A 14,336-nucleotide genomic window follows, 5' to 3' on the forward strand; every position below is an offset into this window, starting at 1 on the left:
GACGCGCTGCGGGGGAAGGGGCGGAGCGAGCGAACGAACGAGCGGGCGGGGGGGAGGGAGGGTGAGCTGGGTCCGCCTCGGCCGCCGCCAGGGAATGATCTGGGCGGCAGCGGGCGGCCCCAACCAGCGGCTGCGAGCCACTTCTGCGGGTACCGGGAGGAGCTAAGGTTGCCGGTCTCGAGTCGTCCCCCTCTCCGCCCCCCAGGAGGGGCGAGAGGGAGCCGCAGCTGATGTCAGGTACGGCCGGCGGAGGCGCCCTCAGGCTGCGGGTCCAAGGTCTCGGTTCCCCTTGTCCTCACCGCTCGGAGTGTGTGTTTGCGGGAGCGTAGAGGGTGGAACCAAACCTGGGCGCAGCCAAACAGGTGTCTCGGGGTCGCCGCGGGGGCCGGGGACTTGCGGGCTCCTGAGGGAGGCGTGGAGCACTCCTGCCCCCGGCGCCTCTGTGAACTGCCATTGGGGCCGTCTGCCCATCGGGCCGCTAGTTTGTTGACGAATAGCCTCCTCTTCGTGGTGGGTTCTTCCTTTCTGCCCCCGGGTGCCCCTCACCTCTTCCTCGAGCCTCTGTCCTCCTTTTCGCGCGCTGCCCGCGGGCGGGCGGCGGCCGTGAGGCGCGGGGCTGCGGCGGGTCGCGTTCTGACCACTTAGAGGTCCTGCCCGCCGGGCCCCCGCGCCCCCGGACCTGTGGGTCAGGCGAGACGCAGGGCTCAGGTGTGGGCACCTTCCGCGAGAGCCGCCGGGCTGCGGGGCAGCGGGAGTGCCGGGCGAGTGGGCGTCTACCACAAATGCCGGGGGACTTCCTCGGGGCTTTCTTGGATCATCAGGTTTGTCTGTGGCTGATGTATTTTTTTAAATTTCACTGCATCTGGCAGAATGAGCAAGCCAGGTGTGTTTGACTCACTTGCTGCGTTGAGGGGGAAAAGAGTTTCCCCCCCCCACCCCCCCCGCGAGTGTGATGTGAGTAGTAGGTGCTGACAAGTTGGCCATACAGCTTTGAATTTGGAGAAATTGTATACTCTAACAGAAGAACGTAATTTGGGAATGGGGATTTATTCTTCCCTAGCTCGTACTCTCTTATTTTTAAAAATAATAAACAAGCACCACATGCTCTGGAAAAGTTGATTGGCTTTATAATCTTGTTCTCTAAGTTCGTTATAGATATTGTAGTATATGTTTTTAACGCTTTTCAATTTGGAAACTATTATGCTAACCATGAATTGACTTCATTATGAATTAGAAAGTTATAAAGGTAGAACTTTAACGCATTAAAGTGAATAATTAGGCCAGTGTGATTGGGACAGAAATATGTTCATTTACTGAAAGTTAGGCACAGAATATAGGTAGGTCGGCCTGGGTGCCAGGAAAAAGCGTTGTGCATGATTTCAACTTGTTTAATTTGGGTGTAGGTTTAGACAGTGGGAACCTGAATTTTTAGGAGATATTTAGACAGCTCTCCATACCTTTAGCGGATAAATGTCAGGTGAACCTTATGCACATGATGTTGTGTGTTCTAAGTATTGTATAAAGTAAACTATATATACTTATTTTCCACTAGCCTTAGTATATATTGATGTGCACTTTAAGTGAATATAAAGTTTCAAGTTACCAAACAGTTAACTCTTTTCACCATATGTTAAGTAAAACAGTGATTTAGTAAGGAAAGTATGACTCATTTAAAATTCTTCATAGGAAAAGAGCATGGTTTTTCAGTATTCGTGGAGAACTATTAAATATCTCTCTTAAATTTGCCTGTAATTTGTGTTTTTCTGTATCTTTTTATTTAGGCTTCCTCATTTTAAAAATATTTTGTGATTAATACCCATTGAGGGATAGATATGGTTTGTTGTTTTTTTTTAAAGATTTTATTTATTTGACAGAGAGCGAGAGAGGGAACACAAGCAGGGGGAGTGTGAGAGGGAGAAGCAGGCTCCCCGCTGAGCAGGGAGCCCGATTTGGCGCTCAATCCCAGGATGCTGGGATCATGACCTGAGTCGAAGGCAGACGCTTAATGACTGAGCCACCCAGGCGCCCCTTGATATGGTTTTTCTTAAATATGCTATTTTAGGGGGCATAGGTTAGTAGTACGTACAGTGGATTAATTTTAATTTTCACCCAGTCATAGAAATACAAAACTGTGTCATTTAGGCATATGCAGTTTACTATTTGTATATTGATTTGTGCTAAGATAAAAATTGCATCTTACAGCTTATAAACCTTGTAAACCATGGTAATTTAAAATAGAGTCTCTGGGGACGCCTGGGTGGCTCAGTCGGTTAAGCGACTGCCTTCGGCTCAGGTCATGATCCTGGAGTCCCGGGATCGAGTCCCGCATTGGGCTCCCTGCTCAGCGGGGAGTCTGCTTCTCCCTCTGACCCTCCCCCCTCTCATGCTCTCTCTATCTCATTCTCTCTCTCAAATAAATAAATAAAATAAATAAATAAATAAATAAATAAATAAATAAAATAGAGTGTGATGAAATTATTGATCGGAATTCTTGTGACATCGCAGCAGTAAACAAACGTTAAATGGAAAGGGGAAAATTTGATGAAATTAATTTCAGATTCATTTAAAATTTTAAGCTTCCCAATACAACCATGTTACTTTTAGAAGATTTGTTGAGATTGGAATAAAGACACTAGTGTACAAACTGTAACAAGATGGCAAGAAAAGTATGACAAAATTTTTTTGCTCAAAATTTTTTAGGATTAAGGTCATTACTTGAAGGAAGGAAGAAAAGGAAAAAAAAAAAAGACTTGTTCTCTAAAAGAGAAGATAGCATTTTATGTTAAATCTAAATGTATATCTAATGTGTACTTAAATTTTCACTTTGCAACTAATTCAAATAGCTAAGGGGAAAATATATACCGGAATGTATAATGTGTGAAAAGTGTTCCTTGAAGAAAAAATAAATAAATAAATTGATATTAGTGAAATAGGGACACATGTAAGAAGGTAGGAGAAACAAACAAAAAAACTGAATAAACTATCTAGAACCTGTAATATGAACTGCCTTGCACATTGAAGGCAGGGAGAGACAAGTTAAGTTGGAGAGATTCTGAAACAGGCAACCTGATTAGTTTACAACTAAAGCTGTATGGCTTTATGGAGGGAAGATAGTGTTGTATAGACAGAGAAAACAGTAGGAATAGGGGAGCCCACTACATTGGGATATTTAGTGAACTATAGATAGTTCACGATTGCTGAAGAGTAAGTAATAAGGCATGGAGAGTATCTTGGTCCTTCTATTGGTTTCCTAGGGCTGCCATAATAAAGTACAGCAAACTGGGTAATTTAAAACAACAAATTTATCATCTCAGTTTTGGAGGCTAGAATTCTGAAATCAAGGTGTTGGCAGGGCCATGGTCTCTAGGTTCTAGGGGAGAATCTATCTGTTCATGTCTCTTAGCTTTTCGTGTCACTGGCAGTCCTTGGTATTCCTTGACTTGCAGCTTTACCACTCTAGTCCGTTCTGTGTCTCATCATATGGCATTCTCCCTTTTTTATAAGGACACCAGTCATATTGGATTAGGGTCCACCCTGATGATTTCGTCTTAACTTGATTACATCTGCAAAGACCCTATTTCCAAATAAGGTCCCATTTATAGGTACTGGGGTTAGGACTTCAACCTCAGTCTTTTGGGCGGGGGGGGAACACAACTTAACCCATCACAGTCATATGATTTATCTTATACAGTGTTCGGCAAATTTTTAGCACTATATGGCAGGCCAAATCAGGGGGGTGTGGTAGGAACAGAGAAGGGAACATCTATATATACTTATTTGTCATTTACTTATCTTAGTGCTTACTCTGAACCAGGTTGCAGAGTGAAAGCAAACAGGCAGACAAAAATCTCTGTCCTGGAGGAGCTTGTATTCTAAAACATTGGTTCTCAGAATGTGGTCCCTGGATTTGCAGTATCCACATCATCCTGGAACTTGTTAGGAATCCAGACCTCTTGATTCAGAAACTATTTTTAAAAAAAACTTTCAGGTGATTCTGATGCAGACTCAGGTTTGAGAACCAATGAACAAGATGGAGAAAAGAGACAATAAACAAGATGAGGAAGTAAAATATGTAATATATTAGATGTTAATAGGTGCTGTGGGTAAGAATAGGGTGACCAGGGAAGACCCCCTGAGAAGTAAAGGCCTGAAGGAGTTGGGGAGTAAGCCATGTGAGTATGTAGGTGAGTTGTGTTCCCAGCAGAGAACAGCAGATGCAAAGAGCCTCAGGTGTTTGAGAAACAACAAGGAATCCAGAGAGAACACAGCAAGGGAAACAGTAATAGGTTCAGTTTATGAAATTTCTGTTTGTTCCTTTTTGACCTATAAAAACCAAATACTAGGAGGAGAGATCAGAAAAAGAGTGGGGATAGGATGGCAGACCATTGAGGTTCATCTTAAGGCTTTTGCTTTGTCTCTGAGTGAGATTGGGAAGACACTGGAGGATTTTGAGCAACTAAGTGATACAATCTTTTTAAAAGGATCACCGGTGAAATGGGTAAAAATGGATTGAAGAAAGAAGGATGTAAAGGGAAAAGTTGATTAGGAATCGGTTATGATAGTTGAGGAAGGGAGAGGAAAAGAGAGAAAAGGAGGTGACTTGGACTAGGACAGTAGCAATGGAGAGGTTAGAAGAGAGGTACAAGATCAAAAGCATATGAGATGGTAGTGAAAAATAAGGATTTTTTCCCCTCCTACTCTAGTTACTTCAGTTACCTAGTTGCCTGCCTCAAAAGCAACTGATGTTATAATTAGTCTTTGTATATTCTTCCTGAGATACTTTATGTATATATGATAAACTAGGTTTTAACAGTTTAGTAGAGTGGTTCTTAACTGGAGCTGAGTTTGTCCCTCGGGACATTTGACAGTGTCTAGAGAGGTTTTTCGTTGTCACAACCTGGGGGAATACTGCTGGCATCTAGTTAGTGGAGGCCACAAATGCTACTAAACATCCTACGGTGAACAGGACAGCCAATCACAAGAGCGAATTATCCAGCTCAATATGTCATTGGCTTAATGGGAGTTACAGAGGTTGAGGCATAGATGGTGGAGGGAAGATAGTGTTGTATAGTCAGAGAAAACAGTAGGAATAGGGGAGCCCACTACATTGGGATATTTAGTGAACTATAGATAGTTCACGATTGCTGAAGAGTAAGTAATAAGGCATGGAGTATCGAAATATGAGGCTGAAAATTTGGACAGAGTCTAGGTGAAGGAGAATCTATATATATCATGTTAATTAAAGATGCTTAGTTTTTGTCTTATAGGCAGTAGGACTCCATGGAGGATTCATGGAGTGACTTGGTCAGCTTTTCATTTCAGATTGGTCGTTCTGGTGGCAGAATGGGGATGAGTTGAGGAGAGATAGCACTTGAGTGAGGGAGACAGATTAAATATTGCAGTTGCTTAGGGGAGAGAGGAGGGTCTGAAATAGAGATGATGAATAAATAGATGAATAAATGGAGATGAGAGGATGGATTAAAAAAAAATTAGGAAATAAAATTGGCCAGATTTGGTAATTGGATATGGGGTAAGGGGAGTGAGGAGTGTTAGAGAGACACTCTGATTTCTAGTTTAGATAAACAGATGGCTCCTGGTAAAATAGGAACCCATTGGTGAGTAATTTAGATGATCGCCAGTAATTTTAGTTAAGATGAGCATGTAAGAAGGAAATTAAAGGAGGAAGGTAATGAGTCACTTTTGGACATGTTGAATTTGAGATGCCTATAGTCAAGGTGGAAATGTTTAATGTATATGTGAGTCAAACTTCGAGAAGTCTGAAAAGGATCCCCAAGTGTGGGGATTTTAGTGCACTTTGTTTTTCCTAGATTATCTCTATAGATGAAGTAGCCTACCTTTATTTAATTTTTGTGATTATACTATACAGACTGTAGTAGTTTGTCTTAAAAAATAAATCTTTTATCTTACACAGTTTTAATGAATGAAGTTGTGTTATGGAAGAAAATAAAGGAAAAGGGTAAAGTGAAGACTAACAGATATAGCATCATCTCTTTGATTAAAGTAAAAGATGCAAATACACAGAGAAATGGGGAAGAAAACATACTCTTTTCTGTATGTACATATTTTTTATCTATGGTTTCAGTTTTGGTTTTTTCATTTGTTTTCTTTACGTTTTTCTGATTTAAAAAGTAGCCACTACACCTTACTAGCAAAAAGTCATAATTGCCAAATATGCAGAGATTTTCCTTATTAGCACATATAGATCATTGTTTTGACAGCTGCAGAGTATTCTGTGGTATGGATGTATCATGTTTGTTTATTTAGCTAGCTCCTTATCAACAAGCAAACATCTGTGGCAGTGGCTGCCATGAATATCTTTGCAGACTTCTATGTTCGTGTCCATAGAGAAATTTCTGATGATGAAATGATGGGTCACGTCATACTCATTTAAAAATTTTAAAATATATTGCCAAATTGCCCTTCCAAAAGACAGTAAATATGTATATTGTGAGAAAGAATGCATGAGTGCCAGTTTCTTTTTCCATGTCATTACTGGGTGTTACTAAACATTTTTTGCTAGTATGTTAGGTTAAAAATAGTATTTCTGCATTTGAATTACTTTAATGTGAAATTTGAACATCCTTGGCCATTGTATTTTCTTCTTCTGCAAATCCTTTATTTCATCTGTTTTTATATTAGATTGATCTTTTGTCTTTTTCATTATGATATTTTTTGGCATTTTTTGCTGTACAGATTTTTTTTTTAACATTTTATACAGAAACATCTCTGAACCAGCAGTTTCACTGCCAGTTTAGCCAATGAATAATTTCATACAATTTTCCTATAGTCATAGCTTCTGAGTTTTGAGAAGATGTCAATTCATGTTATAAAAATATAAAAAGATATTTTCATCTAGTTTTGTTATAATTTCATTTTTTTTAATATTGAAATCTTAGAAACATTTGGAATTTGAAAGAGAAAGGTAGGAATCCAGCTGGCTGATTTTTATCTTTTTCCCAAAAGATTATTTCAGTATCATTACTTGAATAAACCATCTTTTTCTTGATTTGAAATGCTATGTATATTATGTATTAAATTTCCATATGTACTTGTTTTTTTAATAGACTCTTTATTTCAGTCTGGTAAAGACCACCAGGGATATGTATCTTTAGGCTGACAAAGGTTAATTAACTTGCTGCTGTGAGGAAGACCACACACCAGAGGAACTGCCAGCATTTTACTAAATAAAGAAAGGACAGGGTTATTATAGGATTTTGGAGAAGGGTGGAGTTTAGACAAAATTTAAACGAAGCAATATTTGATAGGTTTGAAGTACAGCAAGGCTGTGTGTCAAGGGGTTAATTAACATCAGGCCTGGGCTGAGAGGCAAACTCGAAGTCCTGTTTCCTTAGAGACTACACAGTTAAGATAAATGTGGAATGTTGTGTCTGGGAAACCCTATCTGAAACTCTGAGTTGGAAATTAAGGCTGCTGCTGTTGATGAACGATCCATCATCCATGCAAGAATGGGATGTTCCAGTCTCACTGATACACTTTGAGATAGCTTAGTTCTGATGGCATGGTTGTAGAGAAAAAGTTTCTCAGCATTATGTCTGTAGTATTAATTAAAAGCATTAAAAATGTTTTTTAACTGATTCATAAATAAATTGATATGCCTGTTTGGCCTGAATATCAAATTGTTATAATTACTATACCACTGTTTATTGTAGGTAACATTTTAATCTCTGGTAGGCTTAATCTACCCTCTAACCTGCAGTGCTCCTTTCAGGTTATACTCATATTTATTTTCCAAACAACATTAAGAATAATTTTTTACTACATTACTTAATTTTTAAAAATCTTGTATTTTAATTGGGTCCATTAGACTTAGTCTACCCCCACACTCCTTTCCAGAATTTCCCAGGTATACTCACATACTTATTTTTACAAATCTTTTGAATGCTTTTACTGAGTTATTTAACTTTCTAAAATCTTTTTGTATTTAAAAATAATAAATAAAAATAAAATCTTGTATTTTAGTTTGGATAATGTTACATATGTAGATTAATTTGGAGAATATCAACATTGTTATTCTTTTTTTCCAATTTTTTATTGTAAAATACACATAAAATTTACCAGTCTAATCATTTTTAAGTGTACATTTCAGTGATACTAAATACATTTATATTGTGCAACTGTTACCACCTTCTATCTCCAGAACTCTTTGTCTTACAAAACTGAAACTCTATACACATTAAACAGTAATTTCCCATTCCCCTCTGGCAACCACCATTCTGCTTTCTGTCTCTCTGATTTTAACTGAGTGTCTCCTGTCTCTGGCAACCCCCAGTGTCTGGCAACCACCATTCTACTTTCTGTCTCTATGGTTTTAACCGAGTATCTCCTGTAAGTGGAATTATATAGTCTTTGTCTTTTTGTGCCTGGCTTATTTCATTTAGCATAATGTCAGAGTTCATCCAAGTTATAGCACACATCAGAATTTCCTTTCTTAAATTTTAAAGGCTGAATAATATTCCATTGTATGCACATAACACATTTTGCTTATCCGTTCATCCATTGATGGACACTTGGATTATTTCCACATTTTAGCTATTGTGAATAATGCTATAAACATGGGTATACAGATAACTCTTTGAGACCCTGCTTCCAATTCTTTTGGTCATATACCCAGAAGTGGAAGTACTAGATCCTATGGTAACTGTAAATTTTTTTTTTTTTTTTAAAGATTTCATTTATTTATTTGACAGAGAGAACAAGTAGGCAGAGAGGCAGGGAGAGGGAGAAGCAGGCTCCCCGCCGAGCAGGGAGCCCGATGCGGGGCGGTAACTGTAAATTTTTAATTTTTTGTGAACTACCATACTATTTTCCACAGTGGCAGTACATTTTATGTTTCTGTACATTTTACATTACAATGCACAAGTGTTTGCATTTCTCCACATCCTTGCCAACACTTACCATTTTGATAGTGGCTATCCTAATAGTTGTGAGGTGGTGGTATCTCATTGTAGTTTTGATTAGCATTTCCCTGAATTTCAGTGATGCTGAGCATCTTTTCATCCTCAACATGTTCATGCTTATCAGCCAGTAGTATATCTTGTTTGGAGAAATGTCTTTTCAAGTCCTTTGCCCATTTTACTGGTTTTGTTAAGTTTTAGGAGTTCTTTATATATTCTGGACATTAATCCCCTATCAGATAGATGACTTGCAAATATTTCTTCCATTCTGTGGGTTGCCTTTTTACTTTGTTTATAGTGTTTTTTGATACACAAAATTTTAAAATTTTCATGAAGTCCAATTTGACTAATTTTCTTTTGTTGCTTGTGCCTTTGATGTCCTATCAAAGAAACCATTGCCAATTCCAATATCAGGAAGTTTTCATCTTATGTTTTCTTCTAAGAGTTTTATAGTTTTATATTTATATTTTATATTTATATTTATATTATAAATATATAGTTAAATATATTTATATTTATTTATATTTATATTTGATCTATTTTCAGTTGATTTCTGTATATGATGTTAGATAAGGGTCCAGTTTCATTCTTTAGCATGTGGGTATCCTGTTTTCCCAGCACCTTTGTTGAAAGATTGTCCTCTGCTCATTGAATGCATGTGGCCAATTTGTTGAAAATATTTTGCCCGTAAATGCATGGGCTTATTTCTGAGCTCTCTACTCTATTCCATTGGTCTATATGCCTGTCTTTATACCAGTGCCACTGTTTTGATTACTATAGCCTTTGTAGTAAGTTTTAAAATTAAGAACTGTGAGTCCTCTGGTTTTATTCCTCTTTTTCAAGATTTTTTTTTTTTTTGGCTCCTTGGGGTCCCTTGACAATTCCATATGAATTTTATGATGGATATTTCTATTTCTGCAAAAAAATCATTAGATTTTGATAGAGATTGCATTAAGTTTGTAGATCACTTTGGGTAGTATTGATATCTTAACAATATTCTTCCAATCCATGAACGTGGGATGTCTTTCCATTTATTTATGTCTTCTCTAATTTCTGTTGAGGATGTAAAAAAATATTTATGTTCTCATGGAACAGTAACAAAAGGTATTCTCACTTTTGATTTTCTGTATCTGAAATTGTGGGAATATTTTTAAAAATAGAATTATAGCTCGAGACAATACAATTTGATTTTAACTTGGTTGTGAACTGTTACATAATTTTTGGAAGGTTATTAATTTGTTTCTTATCCTACATTTTCAGGATTCATAAAATTCTGCGGTCTTTTCTATGCTAAGGTTGTGTAACTGTAATGCTTATAAAATACTTCAGGGTCATTAGGTGATAGCTGTGTGTTAATTTTTTCTATTTCTATCATTTTAATAAATTAGTAATAGAAGATGCTTTTAGTCTTTCTGTCTCAGAATTAATATGTACTTGTATTATACTTCATATGAGTTGAATACACACCAAAAGAAATAATATATAGGTCATATTATATATCTATTTTAAGCTTTTGGGTTAAAGAAGTGTAAAAGCTTCAAATGGTGGAACCATACATGATTTTTTTACTTAGTAAATTAGGTGGTATAAGTATAGATCTCTGTTTGCAAAACTCATTTCAACTCTGTTCCCCCTTTCAGTAAAACAAATACACAAACATTTGAGTGCATTATATAAGCCAGGCAGTGTGTTAGGTGCTAGAGATATAGAGATAAGAGCCATAGCCACTTTTCCTGAGGAACTCATAGTCTAGTGGGAAAAAGATGCACATACTTATTATTATGCAGTATGACATATACATAGTAGGAAGTGTGAGTAAAGGCACAAGGAAACATTCAAGGGAGCGCAGTTAATTTGACCATGGGCAGTAGGGAAGAGTGGTCATGGAAAGTACTGAAACTAAAGTAACCTTGAAAGAATTATGTATCTGCCCAGTAGACGAAATTGGGGAAGGCACACCCAGCAAAAAGAATAGAATGGCCAAAGTCATCCATATGAAAGGTCATGGCAAACTTGGAGAATGGCTGAATGGTCTTTGCAGTAAGGGAGTATGAGAAATAAGAAAGCAGGAAGGTGAACTAGAGCCAGTCTTGGGTACCAAGTAAGCGATATGGATTTGATCCTTGGATAGTTTGGCTGTGTCTAAAATTCTAGGTTGGAAATAATTTTTCCTCAGAATTTTGAAGGATTTTATCCATTGCCTTCTAGCTTTCAGTGTTGCTGTTTGAAAGTCTAAAACCATTTAATTCTTGGGGTGCCTCAGTGGCTCAGTTGATTAAGTGTCTGCCTTAGGCTCAGGTCATGATCCCGGGCTCCTGGGATCAAGCCCCGTGTGGTGTTGGGCTCCCTGCTCAACGGGGAGTCTGCTTCTCCCCTCTGCCTCTGCCCCTCCCCCTCTGCTCATGCTCTGTCTCTCACTTTCTCTCTCAAGTAATAAAATCTTTTTAAAAAATTAAAATTAAAAAAAAACCATTTAATTCTTGTCTCTGCCTCTTTCCCTTTCTCTGCAAGCTTGCAGAATGGTTTCTTTGGCCAAATTGTTCTGAAATTACCTGATACTGTATCTTTGTGGGTCTGTTTTTGTTCAGAATATTAGCTGTCATTGGAGCCTTTCAATCTGGAAATGTCTTTGAAGTATTTGATTGTAGATTTCCTTCACTCTTTTTTATCTGTACCAGTAAACTGATCTTTAGTTATCAATTTTCTCTCTTTATTTTCCATCACCTTATCTTTTTGTTTTGCTTACTTTGAGGGTAACTTCCTTAACTTTATCCTGCGGCTGTTCTATTCAGGTTTTTTATTTTCTTAAGTTTAATTTGTTGTGGAGTTCTTTTTGTCCTCATAATTTTTTTAAAGCTATTAACTTATTTCATGAATAAAATGGCATGACATTTTTTAATCTCTCAGGATATCAATGATTGGGATTTTCTTAGTTTTCATCTCATTATATCATCTCTTCCAAGTTGCTTTAAATTGGACTTTGTTGATTTTTTTCTTTCGTATTAGAGGCTTCCCTTAAAATACCTGGTGATTCTTAAGTGGCTATTTATATTTTAGAGTAGATACTAAAAAGCTAATTAAAATTTCTATACGCATTGTTAGGCTGTGCAGTATTCTTCACTATACAATGATTGAACTAGAATGATTGATTGCTGAACCTTTTGGGGATTCCATAGAGCAAAACCAAACCAAGTGATTTTTAACTTTCCAAATCATAAAGTTGCTGTAGCAGATGATGCTAATACTTTGTCCAAGGGCCTGTATCTCCTTTCTGTTCACAGGCTCCTAATGTATATTCATTCCCATTATCTATTTCCTAAGGTTCTTTGTTGCTGGGCTGCCCTCACACTGCCAGAGCCAGTTTTGCCAATGTACAAGCTATGAGAGTGTCTGGAAAGCTTATTTCCTAAGAACAGCCCTTAACCAATGTTTAATTATGTGAGTACAACTCTGAGATGCGGCTTGCATTGCCTCTAAAACTACCGTAGGGGATGGAGCTAAAATTACTTCCCATGGAACTTTGCATGACTTCTTTCCTTCCCTGTCCTACTTCCCTAGAAGTTTTTCCAGGGAATACTTTTTTTTTAATTCTTTTTTTTAAGATTTTATTTTATTTATTTGCCAGAGAGAGAGAGCACGCACAAGCAGGGGAAGCAGCAGACAGAGGGAGAAGCAGGTTCCCCACTGAGCAAAGAGCCTGATGTGGGACTCCCTCCCAGGACCCTGGGATCATGACCTGAACCAAAAGCAGATGCTTAACTGACTGAGCCACCCAGGTGTCCCCAGGGAATATTTTCTAATAAAACACTTTCACACAAAGGCCTCATTTCATGGTTTCCTTTCTGAGGACCCAACTTAAGATAACCATTAATGTTTGGGCTGCATTCCCTTTGATGATGTATTATTTTGGAGTGAGATTAGACTGATTTTTTTTTTTAATTCTATCTATATTTTGGGCTCTGTCAGAGATTGGTATCAAACTTTTACATAAAAGAAGGATTTAAGTTCTGCTTAACTTCCTGAATGATTCATATAGTACAGGAATACCTCAGAAATATTGCGAGTTCAGTTCCAGACCACTGCAGTAAAGCAAATATCACAGTAAAGCAAGTCAGATGAATTTTTGGTTTCCCCATGCATATAAAAGTTATGTTTATACTGTAGTGTAGTGTGTTAAGGATGCAGTAGCATTATATCTTAAGAAACAATGTACATACCTTAATTTACCTTATTAAAATATACTTTATTGCTAAAAAATGCTAACCATCATCTGAGCTTTCAGTGAGTCATAATCTTTTTGCTAGTGGTGGGTCTTGCCTTCATGTTGATAGCTGCTGACTGATCAGGGTGGTGGTGGTTGAAGGTTGGAGTGGGGGAGAGTATATATGTGCTGATTTCCACATTTCTCACAGCAAGAAGTTAATAGGAACTATCTAAAATTGAAATAGGTAGTTTTAAAAAAGGGCCTCAGATTGCTTTATATTTTTCATAGTCTTTTTCTTGTCTTTAGAAGGATCATTTAGAGGAGAGGAGTCATATTAAAAATGCTTAGCTGACTTTCAGAGTTCATTTAGATTCATTTAATTTCCGTTTTTTCCTATACATTCAAGTAAATCTAACTTACGTTAAATCTTTAAAATAGCATGAACTAACATTCATTCCAATTCTGTAAAACTACTGTAAAATGGTTAAGAATCTGAATTCTTGATTCATATTGCTAGTGTGACCCTGGGAAGTTTACAAACCTTTCTGTCTGAGTTTGTAAAATGAGATTGATAGTCCCTCGTTTATGGTTTACAGTTAACCCACATAAAGCTCTTAATACAGGGCTCAACTGTTAGCCACAGTTATCTCCTTCCATCTCTGTTATTTATAAAGATGTTATTCATATCTATAATATTACTAAATGTTAATGATAGTTGTTTCTGAGTGATGGGATTTGGGGTGATTTTTATCTTTTTCACATTGTTCTATATTGCTTGATTTCTTTTTTACAATGAATAACACAAAGCTGTCCCTTAAAAAATAAAGTAAAAAATACAAATTTTAGTTGTCCCAGACCTTCTTTTGCAAATGAAATCTCAATTGTGATGCCTGAAAATCTATATTTTTAAAATGCTCCTCAGATAATTCTGATTACATACCAGGTTTGGAGAACAGTTGGCAATGAGAACTTCCCTCCTCTTAATTTTAATATCTTAGAAGCCCCTGTAATGTGCAACTTAGTTACACAAGGTCTTCCTGTCTGGCCTATTTCAGCACTCTTGTTAAGAATCTGAAGAGTTGAGGGTGCTGATTTTTGTCAAAAATCAGAGTAAGGTTTTGGGTGCGTTGTACCCATTTGAGATGGCTATTTTATCCCAGGAACAAGAAAGAAAAATCAGAGTAAACAGAAATTTA

General features: G+C 37.5%; 1 protein-coding gene across 1 annotated transcript in view; it reads left to right on the forward strand.

Annotated features, from left to right (window-relative positions):
* Positions 1–12: 12 nt before the first annotated feature.
* The window catches only part of C1GALT1 (core 1 synthase, glycoprotein-N-acetylgalactosamine 3-beta-galactosyltransferase 1), a 33,361-nt gene continuing 19,037 nt past the window's right edge, over positions 13–14,336 (forward strand). Inside the window, exon 1 of the mRNA XM_035020612.1 lies at positions 13–237. Within this exon, the coding sequence (XP_034876503.1) occupies positions 231–237 (7 nt within the window). The 5' untranslated portion in view covers positions 13–230. The remainder of the gene's footprint in view (positions 238–14,336) is intronic.

This window comes from Mirounga leonina, unplaced genomic scaffold (assembly GCF_011800145.1).
Source record: "Mirounga leonina isolate KUSES-001 unplaced genomic scaffold, KU_Mleo_1.0 Mir_174, whole genome shotgun sequence".
Classification (NCBI taxonomy): Eukaryota; Metazoa; Chordata; class Mammalia; order Carnivora; family Phocidae; genus Mirounga; species Mirounga leonina.